Raw genomic sequence first — 19,761 nt, 5'->3', positions numbered from 1 at the left:
CAGACTCTATAGTATCTTTAGATATCAAAGGAGTAATGTGGTAAATTAATTTTTTTCCTTAAATAACATTTCATTTTTAACCTTCAAAGTGTGTCAAAGTGATTGATTTACATTTTGACACAAGTCAATCGACACAACTATTTCTGTGGTTAGTTCCGAAGTAAACAACATCGCTTTTAATGTAATGCACTTAGTAAATAATAAACTAAATTTTTGAATCAAATTAAATACATTTTCTTGACTTAAATTGTTTAACTGTATTGTTTTGGTTGAATTAATTAATAGAATAGGAACAGTGACGAACCTATAAGTATGATTAAAAATCAATCAAATTGGATATAACTTGACACAACGATTTTAACAGTGTCTCCTAAATCATTACGCCGACTCGAGGCATAGCAAGGAGTTAACGACCGATAACGCGTTTAAGGGTGAATCCGAGGGTGAATCCTACAATCACGTGTACCAAAGCCGCGGCCGTTCCGCACGATTGAGCGGTACGGATATGCGCTGACATGACTCTGATGGTGTGTCGAACCCTTTAAAGGGCGGTGCGCTGAAATGGAGGGGCGTCTTTAGTAGGACACGGCTTGCAGCACTATGTATCTTCGGCTATATACAGTATTGTTTCACTGACGCGCCGGCCGCGTGTGCAACGGTTCGCGCGATCGCCGTCGGAACCGACGTTAGGATCCTCGATCGATCGATCCCTCCCAGCCAACCGTGGATCGAGCGGCGGACGGCCCGATCGCTTCCAGTCGGCGATCATCCTCGGCACGGTCGCGCAACGTTCGACGGAACGGTTGATGATCCCCCTAATGCGGTCTTAACGATCGCTCGGAGAGCGATTCCAGCTGCGGTACAGACGGAAGATTTCGGATCGATACTAATTGACGACGGATGCGCTCCTCGATGGTGATCGACCGTCGCAAACTGCAAACGATCGAGCGAATGAAGAACGGATGACGAGAGGATTTTCGCCGAGTATACGATGAACATATAGGATAAGAAGAATATTGTAAACGATAAAAAGAGGGCATATTATGCTCCGGTAGAAACGCATATTCAATCACGGAAAAAAAACAGGAGAAAAATATGAAGAGAGGAAATCTCAGATCGAGAATCTCGTTGAGCGTCGTCGCGTTGTGACTCATTTACGACTGCACGTGATAAGGATCGATAGAAAAAATGGTGTTCGACGCGATGTGCGAGGAGCAGAGGAAGCAATTCTTCAGGCAGAGCTATGGCGCTCATTTACCCGGGTAAGTGCATCTGTCAATGATCAATTAAATGCTCCATTTATTGCTTTCAATCCGTGATTAATTCGCGATTACAACCACTTCTCTTTTGTTCATCGATTCCTCCTACATCTTGTTTACGTTTATTACAAAACTGAAGACTTACTGATTTAATGCATGTTTATCTCGATGTTTACTGAGAGAAAAGTGTTTGATATTTGTGATTATAATTGTATAGTATAATAATTATGATTAGAAGCTTCATTTTTATAGTTATTACTGCTATAATGTTAGTAATAATTATATTCATAATGCTGCCAAAATAATTATGGGTAAATTATGATAACTGCAATCAGTTTTTTCTCTCAGTATTATGTCATGTGAAGACATTTGTGTTTCATATTGAAATACTCTCGATAAATTCGGTGATTGCGAATTATTATTGAGATACTTTAATCAAATATAAAAGTAAAATAAAATTTAGAAAGTGATGGACCGTTCAATATATCGTTAGGAACAAGAAATTAATAATGCAACGTTGTTTTTGGTGACAAAAACTTTATCGCTAGAATTAGTTTAACGATTACAAGAATCTAATTGAATTTACAGCATCGTTATGACAGGCACTAAATATCTCGTTAGCATTGCGTAATGCAGAGGCATGGCGTCAAACAACTGTTCGTAATTAAATGGATATTGTACGCGACACATGCACAACAACTTTTCATTGATCATCGACAAATTTCTCGATGAACGACTCGATAATAAGTAAAAAAAAATCTACTCGATAAATGAGCGTCAACTTTCTCGTATCTTTTTTATTTTTACGCTGGTTTTATATTTTCAATTATAAATGAAAGCGTCGCATATATAAAAACTGTCCTATCTTTCATGCAAATATATGTACATAATTTCACTTATAGTAGAAAGTTATTATGAAAATATACATCTAAATATTCATTTATTTATTATTATAGACGTAATGAAAATTGCGAAATAATACGCTTCTCAAGAGAAAAATGGTGGTAATAACAAAAATAATATATGCTCTGTATGTATGTGCAATCGTAATAACTCCGTTAAATCGCGTGAATTAATAATACACCACGATATTAATATCATTACTTCTTTAAAGAAAGTTTAAATTTTACAATCAGTTTTTATGCTGGATTGTATGCGCATAACGATATCATAACTCTGTACACGCAATCATATTAAAATACAGATATAAAATATATGAAAAGAATATTTAATACCCACACACACATACACATTATTTGTTCGTGAATAAGTGGCTATAAGCAACATACATATAATTAAGTGTGAGCATTAAGTTCAATAAAATTCTAAATTCAGGAAAAATCTCCGTGTTTATTAGCGGTAGTATAAATAAGTTTACAGTAATTAACGGGAATAATTAGATAAATATTAATTAATGTTTATAATTATTTCTAATTAAAAAATTTGAAATCTTTTTTTTAATTTATTGCGATGAAAATTATAGTTTGTTACAATTCTCTTTTTATTTTTTTCGCTATTCCTTTCATTGCTTTCAAATCTAAAATTTATTTTATTTTACGTAAAATATTTCATGAAATATTTCGTATTTATAGCATTAAAAATTGTATTTATTGGAATAATATTTAAATGAGTGATAATCTAAATAGAACGTTTAGTCTTTATAAACTTGACAAAAACGCAGAAAGCGTGAAATTGATTCTACAAGGAAACCACATCTGATCGAAGGATTTTCAATAAAATCACGCTTGTTCTGCACAGAGATCAAATCTAATTTTTTTCTTCGCAAATGATTCTAAATGATCTAATTCTAAGCGATTCGATCTTCAATCAAATAGAAACCGCAGAAACGATATTTAAACCACTAATGAAGTTTGCTGACATCGGCTATGAAATTAAATGCCTAATTTGACATTAGAAAATTTGATATTTGGAAATTACGTGATATTATAGTATATCTTAAAACTTAAATAAAAATAAATATAAGAATAATATATATATATAATATATCGCAAACGATTGCGAATTATTTATTATTATGTATATCATTAATTTTTGTAAGCTAATTAATTAATTTATGAATATAAAAACAATTAATTAGAGAATATAAGATATCAATTATAAAAATTACAGCGAATTTCTACGATGAATAAAAATGAAATTTAGAATTTCTTAATTAGAGAGAGGGGAGAGAGAGAGAGAGAGAGAGTAATACTTTAATTTATGATTTTTGAAAATTGAAGATGTTCCAAAAATGTTGATTTCAGTTTGATCTATTTAAAATTTTTATAAAATTTTAATAGTGCAAAAGCTTTTATGAGATACATTAAATATTATAAAGAGAGATTAATATGTGAAACTTAAAATAAGATTTTCTTTTATGCAGATATACCTATAAATCTTTGATATTCAACGTAATATAATTAGGATTCTGAATATCAACTAATACTATGATGATAAGCGAAAAATCAACCGCAGTAAAGCGACCTCTCTTATAATATACATATACATATATTGCATCAAATGCATTATGCATTCGCAATATTTACTGATCGCACGGACATCGGACAAGAAAATCGAAGTAGCATATGTGTCTCGATTTTCAGATTATATGTATATCGCATTCGAACTAGATCACCGGATGACCCACCGGAAGCGTGCATACCCGAAGTATTGACCTCGAAAGCAGTGGTACCGCGGTTGGTACCGTGCCAATTTACACCCCCACGTCCCCACTATAAAAGCTATATCACGCGCAAAACTACCCTTCTGTATGGCGAATCACCTCGAACTATTTATCATGATTTACCTTAGTTCCGGCATATCGATCCGAGTGAGAAAAGACACGGATCGAAACGGACGAGTTGCTTGAGAGAAAAGGTGTTGTCTGAGAAAAACAGAAACGCCCCAATTAACTATTTCCGTCAGATCTATGCTATTATACCTTTCTCATTACGACAAAAATGGGTAGCAAGAAATAACCGATAGCAAGTTGGTTATCGAGAACTTCTTTTTCATAAAAAGATCTAATTTTCACTTGCATCTTAAAACGGAAAGAAAGTCTCTAAAAACCATCGATCTCGGATTCAATAGTAAAATCTTGAACTTTTTCTTTAGAATATTAATAATAGTAGTAATTTTTAGATTATAAAAGAAGCTTTTCTCGAAGAAACACTTATTGGAGATGCAATAAGAAAGAAGTAAAACTTGTACATTTAAATACGAAGAAACTTGCATGGAAAAAAACAATTTTGCTAAAATGTCTACAAAGTTAACTAGACATAGATTTGAAAATAATTTTGTTGGACTATTAAAATAATTACATAGTAATCTCAAGCATAGGATGCAAAAAGCTTTGATATTCTAGCAATCAGTTTGAGTACTCTATATAATTATTCTAAGCGCGATAAAAGTATGGATAGATAAGTGAAGTAAGATCATAAATGAACTATAAGTCCTTCTTGGTACGTATTGAAGATAAATTCTATTCTAATGATTTTGATGGTTCAGCAAAATTATTTTTAGATTTGTATTTAGCTAAATTTTTAGACACTTTAGCAAAACCATCCTTTCCTTATAACAATAACGTTTCAAACGATCTGCTAGCTACCGAGAGACTTCACTTTCTTGACACTGATCTTGTGATATAGACACGGTAAGATGGTTCAACGACCCAGATACGATTTAATGCAGATCTTAATAGTCGAGACTCGTGACAACCGTGTAGGAGTGACTTCAGCTGGTTATCCCACCGTGACCGCTACAAAGTGAAGGCTCCATTTACTGGGTCACCGGTAGTCCGCTTTTACGGTTCTGCGATTACTTTATTTAGGGATCGGCCGTGATCGTGTCATTCTCTCAGAAGCATTTAAAGCGATGTCCACACAGTCGACCAATAAATTGCAGGACAAGTGACCGAAAACATTTTCGGATCGTAAAAATATTTCTGAAAAGTTTTGTGATGAAATAATTAAAACATATACTTTAATCTTTTAACAATACATATGTTATTCTATATTCTAAGAAAAAAGTTGTCAACTTGACTAAATTGGTTTAGTTTAGTCTTTATTTTTTTCGTTAGATGTATATATTTATATATTTATATTATTATATTATAATTATATTATTATATTATAATTGACTTAAATATATACATTCTTCAACAAAAAATAAACTTAATTAATTTAATCAAATTAACAACTGTTTTTCTCAGTACAGTCCACGTTCTTTATCTTAAGATTCACTGATCTCGATTTTTCTGAATTATGCTATTTGCTATTTTAATTATTCACGGTATACTTAATATAGAAGTTACAATAAGTAAGCAAGTATACCTCGCGTGCAAGTATGCATTTTTTCCCGGAATATGTATATTTTATTGTATTCTACACCGTCGTAGTAAGTAGCAATACGAGTATAGATTCTAACGAAGAATATATACCCCGTATATACATACATAGATATATCACATAAGATATCTAATTGTGAGGTATTAGATACGTTTCGCTAGACAGAAAAATGGGTATAACATGTTCACGTAATAGGTCATAATTGTGCACGCTACACTGTCGTTCACTATATTTCTTTACCATATTTTGGTCATGGAAAAATAGACTGCAAATTGATCGAAAAATCTTGCATCAAACATTACATAGTTGACTTGTCGTAATGTCTGTCGCTCTGTCACAATAGTAAAACAACGTATCATAATACTAGTACGATTTCTTACTTCAAGAAAAATTTGATTTTTTAAGAGTTTTGAGGAACGCAGCAGTGTCATTACATTTAAATTTATTATATTTTAAAATTCATGCTATGCTACCTTTACTACAAGTTACACGTACTTTTAGGTACACGGGTCATTGTCCCACCCTCAAATTTCGCGTTGGAAAGAGATTCGGAGCGAGTACGGAGGAGATAATGAAGGTAAGGAGAGGAAATATAAAAAAAAAACTGGAAATTAAATTTCAAAATGAGGGAGATGTACTTATTTATAGAGAAACTTGAACAAAAAGAATTGTCTAATACTCGCAAAATATTACGAATAATCAAGTTGCACAGTTAAAAGTTTAATTTTGTATCGTGTGTTTATATTAGGTCTGTTTTTTATTCCTGCGCTGTCTGAACTGGTGCACACGATGCAATAAGTTAAAGCAAAACAAACGTATATTTGTTTCACTTTAACTTGTTGCACCGTGTGCATCAATTCAAGTAGTGCAGGAATAAAGAACAAACCTATTGTCACAGGAATTATTGGAAAAGAAGATTCTTAAGACTGGACCATATAGACCAAAGTCCGGTAGAGAAGCCGAGTTACCAATTCTTCAGGATAAAGAAATCAGAAGAGATTGGCCTAACGAAGCTGGATCGTACAAGGCACCTCCGTACATTCTAGGATATACCGGTAAGATTGCAAAGGATATCCCTTCAAATATTCTTTTAATCGCAAGTAAATTTAAAAACATAATTGTTAAAATGTTGAGATATTAATATTTTATATATTATTGCTCTTGTGTTAATAAAGTGATATTAAATATTTTAACAATTAAAATGTAAAATTTAATTCTTGCCGAAATACAAAAACCTTAGTAAATTACAATTAGGAAGAAAAATATCTTTTTTATGTTTCAAAAGCTTCGTTTCAAGACATTGATCAATATTTTGTGATTATATTGATAAAAAGTTCTGAAATTAAACTTTCAAAATGAAAAATAAATAAAAATATTTTTTCTTTTAACCCACTTAAGCTTTATATATATTTCGGCAAAAATTGAATTTTGCATTTTAATTGTTAAAATATTTAACTATGAAATTCGAAAATTTGGGATACACGTAAATGACCTTACATCAAACCTTTCCCCGTTACAAAAGACTTATTGCCTAATAACAATCCAAAATAGAAATCGCCGATTAAGATCCTTATTTTATCGCTTCAAACTGCCGACGTAGAATTGCTTCGATACGACCTTCAATGCACGCGATTACTATTAGTGAGCATCGCTAAGCGACCTAAATCGTGGTAATTAGTAGTTTGCGTATTGCATCGTGCGCAAAACTAATTATGCCTTAACAATATATACATATATTGTATAACTTATCTTCTTTTTTATTTCCAATGCAAATTTGCATTTTTAAATATATTTAATCATCAAGAAAAAACTTTTATATACGTAACTCTTCCTCCCCAAATTAATTGCTTCAAAAGACTGACATAAAAAATAATCAAACGCTCACCAGTACGATGCGCAGCAGCGAAGGTTGAAATATATAAATAAAATCTGTAAAATATATATATATATATACAAATATATTATTAAATATTAAATATTGTACAAAAAATTAATAACATTTTATGAAATGATTATCTCTGAATAAATACTCTCTTAACAAGAAAATTACTCATTCCATAGATAACAATAATTTTTTAAGTGAATCACAAATGCTTACCCACGGTTGCTCCGCCGTCCGATGCCTCCCTGGCCTCCTCCTCCTCTCCTGCATGGCACTTCCGAAATAAGACACATTTTTTTCTATAATTTTCCACTTATTCACTACGTTACGACGGAAGAACGACCCGTTCGCGGGACGCGTGCCTAAATTCACGCCATTCGCTGTGGGGGAATGCCGCACCTGTTGACACAAAGGGCACGTAATCGCGTTTTTTAGGCCGGTTATCGCCGCCTATCGTAGCGATCTTATTGCGATACATTATAATGAACGAATAAATTATTATGGATTCGTATATAGTATAAATATACGTAGAGCTAGAACAACCCAGTTGACACCAATTAAAACTATTAAAAGTAACATAACATCTATGTTATAAGAGGTCTGTTCGTATACCTTAATACTCTTATAAACAGAATAATGAGACAAATTAATTGGTGTAAAGAAAACACACACATATAATTGCTTACTTAAAAAATTATCCTCTTTGCCCACATATTTTTTCAAAGCAATTATATATCTCCTTTACTCCAATTGATTTATCTCAATATTCTATTGTATTAAAAGTATTAAAGTAAGATTATTTAAAAATCAATAGTTCATGAATATTTAGGCCGGTATTCATAGTCGATTCTTATATTTCAGGCTGTCTTAAGTAGTCTTAAGACATCACTTAAGATGGTCTTGAAATAACAACCGATTATGAATAACCGACCTTAGTATTTTATGTCAATATGTGCCAAAAAAAATTATCTCGTAAATTAATGATTTTTTTTTATATCTTAATATTTTTATAAGCAGAATAATTACAGAAATCATCTATTATATGAACTTTGTTTTCTATAGCTAAATTAATATATGAACTTTTGGAACTTAAATGAAATAGGTAAATATATGCTTGATATTTGGCTAAAGTGAGAAAGAAAGTATTTTTGCAGTTGTGCAGTCGAGTGCAAGAATCAAAATCTAACCCGTATAATTTCACACTCGACAATGGTAACTAACTGTTATATTTATTATTGAGTGCAAAATTATAACATAAATGTTACGTTGCTTTAATTAGTGTCGACTGGGAAAGTGAATATATTTACGTAGGACGCCGCAAACGCCATTTGCAAAACATTTGCAAAACGGCCTGATCGCCGATTCCGATAATTTCGATCGAAGAAATCTCGCGAACTAGAGATCGCGTTTCAAGAGATCAACGATGTGATGTACGCCCATTTTACACTACACAGTTAACAAAAACCGAGTTAATTGCTATCGTATTCACTAATTAAACATTTCACCGTGTCACGACGCTGCACTGCACAATTCGCTGATCCGTCCCACGTCTGCAACCGCGCGACGTTTTCCCACTGAAAATTTGAAAGTGTTGCCAACTTCAGTGCGATATCAGGTGCAAGTCAATTAACGACTAATTGAGATGAACCTGAAAATCGGACCTAAAGGGTGTCTCAAAATTAACACAAGATTTGAATTAAATAGAAAACACAGTTTTTAGTCTTTAGATTGTTATTTTTTCATTGAATCATAAAGTACATAGGATAGGGTTATTTACGCTCCATTTTTACTAACCCTAAACTCTCAGCTGTCAAATTGTTCTTTTTTCAGGGTTGCCGACAATTTACTGCAAAAATAGCGGCAAATTCAAATCTTGCGTTAATTTTGGGACACCCTTTATAATCGAAAGGCAGTATATTGAAATTCGACGTTAAAATTCCGTGTATTATTAATAAATGTGTATATTATTAAGCAATCGATACATCAAATCTTATTGTTATTCTATTTGTTCTGACGATTCGTTCTGAGTCTGATTAGGCGGAAAATTCAAAACGTGCCGCAAAGATACATGATTATAGAAATAATTATTTCGCGTGATTATTACTGCTATTGATATATGTATATAAAGAGCGATCAACTAAATTATTATAAAAATATGACGAATTTAATTTAATTTTCTTTATTTATTAAAAAAAATATATCGTTATTGGATTAATGAATATTATTAGCATCTGAGATCGATTGTGGTTAATGTCCGAATGTTTCGGCGCACAGTCACATCTGAGATAATTAAATTTTTTAAAATTAAGAATATATATTATATTCATAACATCTAACTTTGACCGATTATTGGCGCTCTCAAATGTATGTATATTATATATTTACACGGTCGGATCTTAATTCTTAATTGGATTAATGAAGTTGCAATTGTTTTTGATAATACTTTGATAATACTATAAAATTAATCTGCATAAGAAGCTATTAATAAAATTGATCTGTACAAAGGCTGTACAAAAAAATTGTGTATATGTGATAAAATTCATACTTTCAATTTTACCATATATTTTTTTTTCTTATTGAATGTATATTGTTATATGAAGTCTCTCTTTCTCTTAAGAATTAATTTGCAAAATTAACTTACAGAAATTCTTTTTGGCTGAGTTGTTCTATCTCTCGATAAATTTCAGCTTACTCATTCTCTTTCTCGTTCTCTCTCTTTCTCTCTCTCTCACTTTTTGTTTTATCTATTAGATAAATTACCATATGGTTTATTCGAAAGTAGAACAACCGACCTTAAGAAATGTATTTTTTTTTTTTCATTTTAGAGAGAATCGACGCATTTATATCTTATACAATGCATTCCTCCACAAAGGGATTTATATTTGACGTTGTTCTTTGATTTATCACAGGATATATTCCTGGTTTCAACAACAGATTTGGTCTATCCTTCATGAGAGCTGTGGAAGCTGGTGCCAAAGAGTGGCACGAGGCACAAATGAAACTGAGAGCGCAACGAGATGCGATGAGGGCTCATGCCGAGCGGACAGATCCAAGAAATCTTCTATCCCGAGCGAGAACCGACAATGTGGATATTGAGATCGATCACGGTCATGACAAAGACAGAAGGACCTATGGTACTTCATACTCACATTATTTGTTATTCAGATTTAATATAGCAACACAACAGATATGTTATTCCAATATGGTTACTTAATCGTTTATTCCAAAGTATTAAAATAAAAAATATAAAATTAAAAAGATAATAGATGGCATAAGAAATTAATTTTATTTTTAAAAACACAAATAAAAATTTTCGCAGCAAAAATGCCTTTGTTACAATGAAAAATTCAAATTCTATTGAAAATGAAAGTAAAGCGGGGAGCACAGACTTTTGCATAACGCATAACATGTAATGCATAAGAAATTCAATCAATCAGAATTCTTTATTTCATGGAAAGGAAGGAAACGGAGGACTTTGATTGGTACATTTTCTTATGCATTACGTGTTATGCGTTATGCAAGAGTCTGTGCTCCCCGCTTAAAGCATCAAATTTCAAGAACTGATACATTGTTGTTATCGTTACAGATTATCATGTCTCCCCAGAAAGACCGCCAATTGTCGGTTATACAGGCCACATTCCAGGAGCGAAGGGAGAAGTCGCGCTTTCCAAGAGATACGCTCAAGCCGCTAAAAAAGGATTAGAACGTGTCCAAAGGGAACGTGAAGAAAGGCTCAGTAGGACTAAAGATATGAGCGCTGTTGAGAGAGTCCTTGACAATGCGTATCTCGACGAAACAGGACACACGCGTGCATAAGATGACACAGGAATATGGTTTCTAACTGCAGCATACAAAATGAAATAAAAATGCGTTTAGACATTAGAGAAGAAAAACTGAAAGCAATAAATGTAGTAAGAGTAACCCAAGTAGCAAGGTAATGTCAAATGACATCTTAATAATATCTTGATGTTAAAACATCACCTTGCTATTTAGGAAATGTTATAAGTATGATACAAAATATTTCCAAACATATAACTTCCGAAATTTTGCCATGCAGACTTTGTTGTACTTAATGTAAAATGAGTAAATGAAAATAAGTAATGTTTTTACATTACTTATTTTTTTTGACAATATCGAAAGAAATGAGTTAATACAAATAATTATGTTAGAGAATAATCTAGTTGCAAAATTATTTATGTTTGAATCACGAAAGCGTTCCAAAATATATAAGGATTACTTTTTGTATTCTAGTACTTTGAGTTATAGGAGTAATACTTAATAGATTTCACTCTTTCCTAATTTTCGAACATAAATAATTTACAATAGATTATTTGAATTTAGAAACAGATAGCGTAATTATTAAAGTATGGAAATGTATTCCTGCGCGAAGTAATAAGTTTATTAATTTTTGAAGATGTATGTATTGAAATATATTGAATAGATGAAACAGAGATTTTTAAATCAAGGGGCTCTCCTCAACTAATCTTCAAAAAGAAGTATGATAATCGAGAAACAAGCTAGATTGTGATTTAGAGAATCATTAAACGTATTTATCTTGATACTTGTTCATGTAGAAATAAATCTACAGCAGAAATAAATCTACAAATACATGAATTACTCCAAATGCTTTAAGCTTCCAATGTTCAATAAATTTCTGCACATACATGCACCACGTACGTATATACATGTACACGATCTTTTCACATTCAAAACATGGAAAGAATACAATTTTTGGGAATATTTCTACTGGGAAATATTTTCAAAGAAATGGATAGAAACGATTAATATATACGTATACATGCTAGTTCCATTTCGGCTCAAATAAAGGAAGACGTACGTCTAAACTTTAAAATTTACGAAATGGATTATAGCCGATGTACATGCTAAACAACATTCTAAAGCGCATGATACTTAATCGTAAATGTTTATTTGCTAAAGTATAACCATGTGATCTTTGCCTGTGTAAATACAAACTGAATCTTAAACTTCCGTCCTATTTAATAAAGTAATGAACAATATAAAAATGTATATATATATATATAAAATAGTATAATTTTTACATTACACTAATAAGATATTTATGAAAGATTTATGGGAAATAAATATTTGTATTAGTATCATATGATGTACATTCGGTATTATGATTCTTTCCTGGGTTCGACGATTACCTTCTGCGCTGTGGCAGCCTACTCATTCTTTCCATTTCCAACTGCACAATGTTCTTCCAGCGGTCCATATCTAGCGCCGTTTGTCCATAAGATAAGGTCATAAACTTGGCGAAAACCATCAGTGCGTGTAGATTGTCCCTATTTATATTCCTGTTTTCATTGAGTAACTTCACAAAATCTTCTTGAATGATCTGAATATAATAAAGAAATTATATATTAAATTAAAATAAACTGAGTGAATATAGATGTTTGTGTCAAAATATGACATACTTTTGCCATTTCTCCGTTAAAATTGAAAGATCCTGTATGCTTCAAGGTTTCTATGTATTGCCGAATATTAACTAATCGATTATCATCTTTTAAATACTGATGTGCAGCTTCAATTACCTGACTGTATAAATTTTCCGTGTCTGCATCAACATTTAAAACAATTTGCATAGGACACTATAAATGAACATTTAACTAATTAATATTCATTCAGAAAAAGTAATATTTTTTATCCTGTAAATAAATACTTACAGGAATGAACGATTTCACGTCAGAAAAGATTAGAATTGGAATGTCCGTTTCGTATTCTATTGTATAAAACTGGAAGTCGTATTTCAGTTTTTGAAACATAAGTAGATCGGAGAGAGCTTTATAATTCTCCCTGCCAGTTGCAGTAAGTGTACCAGGGGTTAAGCTTGTCTCGTCTAATACAAGGTGCGTGTTATTGCTTAGTTGGAGAATACCACTTGTCAGTCTATTACATTCGTAATCCTTCCTAAAAATAAACAATGCAAATTTATTCACTGACATACGTGCATTCAATAAGATAAACTTACTTCGGGATTAAAGCTAGTTCATTCAAATTCTCCAAAGTTATTTCCAAAAAGTGGCTTTTGTTTACAAATAATCTTAAAAAGTTATAAAACTCCTTTGGAAAAGTCTTAAATTTATTCGCTGGAAAATTCGTTATATTCAGCGGAAATGCACCGAGACAAACAAATTCTCTCCTCGTATACCTAAAAATATTATAAAGTATAACATGACGAATACAGGTAAATATGTACATTTCTATGAACGTATTAAAACAAAATGCATACACTGTAGAAAGCAAGTGGCATATCAAGTAATCCGCAGCTAAAGTATCTCCAAACAGCAACTGACTCAATATTATATGCAAATCACCTCTAATGAGCTGTGCTTTAGATATAATTTCCGGAGCATTTACAATTTTAGATTTTGTAAGCTCAATTATTTTTACTGCGTGTAGCCGAGGTACTAGAGAAGTTGGTGGATTATGAGTTTGTATTTCGGCTTCGTTCATCTCATCATCGGAACTTTGAATTGTACTTAATAATGGATCCAACGATATAAATCCTATTACATCTATAACTTGGTTCAATTTTAAGACAGTCCCATTGTAAAGCTAAAAAGAATGCATTATAATAATATCAATTGAAAAAAAATATATATTGAGTTTTTTAAAAAAATAATTTACCTTTACTATACAAGCTTTTCCACCATCGATTGGAATTGGAAAGTTCAATATGTGATCTTCTGATAACACACTTTGAACTTTTGCACTACCTTCAGCATCGGTCGTATTTACATCATTATCTGCAGAGACTTTCTCTTTTTTAGTAACAGGTTCCGAACAGTCCATTTCCTCTAAGTCGTTATCATCTAGACTCCTTTTATTGGTACTGTCATTGTGTATCATTGTATGAGGTGCCTGTGTGTTCATGCTCTCTTCTTTTGCCCAGTCATTTAATCCAGGTATAGAGATCATGACATAAGTTTGTCTTTCCGAGTTTTGATTATTCTTGGAATATAATAAAATTTCTTCGTGCGGCTGTATCGAAATAAAAGTTAATAAATTACTTACACTGTATAAAAATATCGGAAACATACTAAGTGTAGACTACACTTTCCTAATCTTAGCTTCTATGCTCAGATAGAAAGAATTGAATATATTCATAAAAATGCATAGCATATTCTTATGACATCTATAAATAATCTTACATCCTAGCAATAATGTATGCAGTATTATACATGAGATAAGCTGTTCTCAAAGCATCCCACACCTGAACTGCATATTTTTTTAATCTAGACCCTGCTTCGTATCCACTGCTCATATGGGAACAGAGATAAGAGGCTTATTTTCTTATAAAAGGCCTATTTTTTTAGCTAAACTTCTTGTACAGTTCATCTTTTCTCTTTTTCTCTCCGTCGAGAAAAAAAAAAGATAAACCATACAAGAACTTTAGCTAAAAAGAATAGACCTAATGCAACATCTCTACAGAGTCACATAATAGTTCTACAGAATACATATATTCCTTCCATAGAAGGATAAAACAGAGATAATTTACCAGACATCGAGCTGCATCCATGTACATTCCACATCTAATGTCACTCTCCCCAGTGTTTGTGTTCTTCACTTCGTATTGTTTAAAATAATACTCAGGATTGTACATATCCTGTATCATCCCTCGGAATCTCACCAATTCTTTGTCTTTGATGTCGTGCAATTGAGCATTGTTTAATAAAGGTATTTTCGTCAGTATATCTGGACTTTTTAAAATCTCCTGACAGTTCGATTGATTTGAGACATAGTATTCAGGTGTCCAATCTCTTACTTCAACCGCTAGAATAAAAAAAATTCTATATAAAGAATGCTTTTCAGCAAAAGCTCTAGTGTAACACAGTAAACTAATCATCCTTGTTTAATACTGGCAAACAACAAGGATATAATATGGCTATGTTCGACAGAGAAAGCAGCTCTGGATTGTAAAATTCTTTTATATAATTAGTCTTGCTCTTAGAGTTTCTCACTGAGAATCTAAATACATAAACCAATTATATTAAAGAATTTTACAATGGTTGCAAAGCTGCTTTTTCTGCTGAACACAATTAATGTATCATTTATCTTTTGTTAGAAAGCAACCATTAGATCTGTTTTTACAACTGAATATGTACCATTTGTATTATTTAAAGTAAAACAGATAAAGATTTGAAAATTAACGAATGTGAAAAGGAAAGTTGTAGTACAATTATGAGTGACATGAGTATCTTTTATGGAACAAATCTGAATAGATTCTGGTCGGAATTATTAGTTTTTTTTAGAAAACGCAACAGAAATCTAGGGAATAATTGAAAAATTCCGATCACAATAATTCCATTCCAAATAATTCCACAATACGTTCAGCAATAAAAAAAACAAACATATAATATAGTAAAACAAAGGAATTTCTTTAACCTTGCACAATGCAAAAATTTCCTGCATATTTCAACATATAAAATTGCGTTTTGTACATCTCTTTACGTTTTTTGTACGTCCCTTTTTTTCTTTCAAAAAGAAAATCTAAATATACATTAGTTTTACTCAAAATATGACATGTGATCGAAAAAATTCAACAGCAGTGTATTAATTTCTCGTGTATACATACATGTCATCTTGCAAAAATGTGTTATCTCCCAGTATAAGTAAAATCAATGGAGAGATATAAGCTGATGAGTCTCCGCAAGATTAAATTCCTCGTTCTTCTCGTTCTCGATTCAACAAAGATCAACAAAGCGCAAAAATTTGGCGGCAAAACGTAGATCATGAGATCCCCACTTGCAATAGTGCGACATTTGTGACAACTCCAGGTGGCGCTGAAGACTTTTTTTTTAGAGGGCAGCTGTATAGTCTGTAACCAGAGAAAAATCTGAGAGAGGACACGACAGCCTTTTTCCTGTCAACCGCAAAAATGCCTCCGCGCACTACTGCCCTCTGAAGAAATGGATGTATCGATTTTCTCAGAACTCAGCAGTTTAGTTTTAGCGGCACGAGTCGTTTAATGTGACACCGTAATTATATTGCAGTACATCGAAGAACATATATTTGACATTTATTTTATAATTTCAAATAATTCGTATTAATTACTTAATGTGCTGACAAAAGGCAAGACAAGTGGTTTTTTTACATAATTGCTCACGTGAAGCGTTTTTGACATCTCGACATTCTATCTCAATTTTTATTACTCTCTCTCTTTGATAATTTATTACACTTAAATAAAGATTAATAATAAGTTATACATTTTTTAAATGAAAATAAATGCAAATATTTTTTAAAATATAAAACAGTTTTTGGATTAAATATATAATAATGGGTATAAATAGCATTCATACCCGAGAAAAAATATTATATATATGGATATATTTTATATATAATTATATATACATAATTAAATATGAAACACTTTTTTCCAGATATTATATATACATTTAGAAATATTATTATAATTTAAATATAATTTACTTATTACTTTTCCCATATTAAGAATGCAGAAAAAGACGAAAATGACAGAATTAAACGATTCAAAAGTAACAAAAAGCCACAATGCGTCAACCCATTGTTAAAAATATTGCGTACATTGCAAGGATTTCGTGTAACAAAAAGTTATTACAAACTAATAATCGCTTATTGTAACATAATTTGAAATATCTAATATTTAGATAAATTGTGTGTGTAACGAAGTAAAGCAAAAATTGTGCAATAAAGACTATTCATCGGAGAATATTAAAAATGTAACGAATAGATTAGTTATTTTGTAACATGCGTTAAATTTCGACAGTTAGAAAATCGGCGCACGACCTTGCTAATTGTTTTTGCGTGGAAGGGCGGACGGGCGGCGAGATGCGGCGCGTCACGTTTATGCAAAGTTATCGCGCAGTCATTCTCTTACCGAGGCTCGAACAGATAGGGTATAGCTGTGCCGCGTGCTCTTCTTCACATTTTTGGAAACGTATTTGCGACAAATAATACGAAACGTCGTACTTTAGATTTCAAAAACTCATTTGAAAGATTAATTAAGAAATACATCAGATAAAATTTTAAATAAGAAATACTGAATATTTAATTTTTTTAATTTAAAATATATATTTTAAATAAAATTGTTTTTAATACGATCGATCCCCAACTAATACGACTTATTTAAAAAATATATATAAAATAAGTTCCGAAAACATATTAAAAATATATAATTAAGAAATAGGTAAGAAGAAGTTATTTAAAATAATAAATTATAAATAACTCTTTTACCTTTCTCTCTCTCTCTCTCTCTCTTTTATTAAAAATATATATTTTAAATAATTTTATTTTTTAAATACGACCGAGCCTTGAATATTGTTAATTTGATTATATTACGTGAAATAAAGTAAAATTCAATTAGTATTTCGTCGTGGAATTAATGAAATAATTTCTTATATCGATTTTCTAAGAATTCAGCAATTTAATTTTAACGGCGCGAGAAGTTGTGATATCGTAATGTGATATTGTAATTAAATCGTGGTGTACAACGAAAAATATATTTGACGTTTATTTTATAATTTTAAATATTTCATATCAATTAATGTGCTGACAAGACGTAACAAGTGGTTTTTTTTACATAATTGTTAACATAAAATATTTTTGACATCTCAACATTTAATTCAATTTTTATTGCTCTCTTTGATTTACATTTAAATAAAGATTAATAATATGTTATTAGAACATCCTTTAAATAAAGATAAATGCAAACATTTTTTAAATCATATATAACAACTTGAATAAATAGAATAATGTGTATAAATAGCATTTATATACATTTAAAGATAAAATATAATTTACGTATTACTTTTCCCAGAATAAGAGAAAGCGAAATAAGACGTGAATGACAATATTAAATGGTTTAAAGTTAATAAAAAGCCACAATACGTAAATCTTTTGTTGAAAATATAGCGTACATTGCACAGATTTCGTGTAACAAAAAGTTATTACAAACTAATAGTCGCTTAACGTAATACAATTTGAATATTTAAAATATAGATAAGTTGTGTGCGTAACGAATCCAAGAAATAAAGCAAAAACCGTGCAATAAAGCCTGTTCATTCATGGAGAATATTAAAAATGTAACGAACAGATTATTTTACTTATTTTATAATATGCGTTAAATTTCGACAGTTAGAAAATCGGCGCGCGACCTTGGGGATTATTTTGGCGCGGAAGAGGCGGCGAGACTCGACGCGCGTCACGTTTATGCGAAGTTATCGCGCAGTCATTCCATTATCGAGGCTCATACAGGCAGGTAGCCATGTTGCGTGCCGCTCTTCTTCACATTTCTGTTTGAAACGTAATCGTGACAAACGCCAGATATAATACGAAACGTCGTACATATAACTTTATGAATATTCACAGTATATGATTACTAGTTCGCACAATTAATTATTCATAAAACGATCGAAATAACATGTATCACGGAATACATATTTCGTACGGTTCATTCATTTAGAATCTAACCGCGATGGAAAACAATTTATTACTATTTCGCGATAATTACGGAAAATTATTTCTGTTTAACATAAAATTTTTGTCTCGCCTGAGTATAACTTTCGATTATAATTCGAACGGTATCACACGACTCACAAAAAAGCTTCGTTAATAAACGCTCTCATGCAAATAACGCAATTTATGCGATTCCTACTTTGACAATTAATACAGTTTATATAATTAATAATTTAATTAATTAATTTTTCGTTTTCGCGCATCTTTTGTGATATGATGCGTATAAAAAATTGAACGTAACTTTGGAACTATTTGTCGATAATAAAAGAAATATATCTCTTTTATTAAAATCTCTAGCTCCTTCCATTGACTCTAATAATATCTTACAGACGCCTTAATAATTTAAGAGATTCAGTCCTATCTGCTCTGAATTTATTTCTTAATGATGATGAATTGATGTGTGCTTGATATTCATTTCTAAAAGTTAATCGGTAATTGCATAGTAATATAGATAATAAGTGTATATAGTGTATACATTTTTCAGATGATAGTTTCCCTCTCACGGGTACGACCTTGACGTGGTGAGAGGGCTCAGTACCTAGAGGATATACGCGAAAAGAACAATTTTTCTCAAGTATTTAAAAATTTTCGGATCTATCTGAACGATATGTCTAGATAAATTTTTAGATATTGAGTAAAATCGTTCTCTTTGTGCAAAAATCCAACAACAGGGAAGCTAACGTACCTACCGTCGCCGATTTAATTGAAAGTGAACGAACCGCAGCCGGTTCGTCGCGTCGCGCGTTTGTTTCGGGAG

General features: G+C 31.5%; 2 protein-coding genes across 3 annotated transcripts; one reads left to right on the top strand and one right to left on the bottom strand.

The window, feature by feature from the left end:
• The first annotated feature begins 744 nt into the window (after positions 1-744).
• Ip6k (Inositol hexakisphosphate kinase) lies at positions 745-11,322 on the top strand. Its single transcript, XM_018448709.1, has 5 exons — positions 745-1,262; positions 6,107-6,182; positions 6,504-6,660; positions 10,397-10,621; positions 11,074-11,322. Exons 1-5 carry the CDS (start codon positions 1,189-1,191, stop codon positions 11,301-11,303), a joined length of 762 nt encoding a protein of 253 aa, XP_018304211.1. The 5' UTR covers positions 745-1,188; the 3' UTR covers positions 11,304-11,322.
• On the bottom strand, positions 8,895-16,268 carry LOC108723166 (mini-chromosome maintenance complex-binding protein). 2 transcript variants are annotated; one of them, XM_018448706.1, is made up of 9 exons: positions 16,087-16,268; positions 15,010-15,284; positions 14,139-14,492; positions 13,741-14,066; positions 13,480-13,659; positions 13,175-13,418; positions 12,926-13,099; positions 12,656-12,846; positions 8,895-9,061 (listed from the first exon to the last, which is right to left on the bottom strand). In XM_018448706.1, exons 1-9 carry the CDS (start codon positions 16,091-16,093, stop codon positions 8,989-8,991), a joined length of 1,824 nt encoding a protein of 607 aa, XP_018304208.1. In that variant the 5' UTR covers positions 16,094-16,268; the 3' UTR covers positions 8,895-8,988. The 2 variants fall into 2 exon arrangements, with proteins under 2 accessions (XP_018304208.1, XP_018304209.1); XM_018448707.1 differs by lacking the exon at positions 8,895-9,061 and adding an exon at positions 11,252-11,328.
• Between the last annotated feature and the right edge of the window lie 3,493 nt (positions 16,269-19,761).

Source organism: Mycetomoellerius zeteki, unplaced genomic scaffold, assembly GCF_001594055.1.
Source record: "Mycetomoellerius zeteki isolate Tzet28-1 unplaced genomic scaffold, Tzet1.0 scaffold223, whole genome shotgun sequence".
Classification (NCBI taxonomy): Eukaryota; Metazoa; Arthropoda; class Insecta; order Hymenoptera; family Formicidae; genus Mycetomoellerius; species Mycetomoellerius zeteki.
Note: the sequence above shows the minus strand (reverse complement) of the source record. Positions and strands in the feature narration are given on the sequence as shown.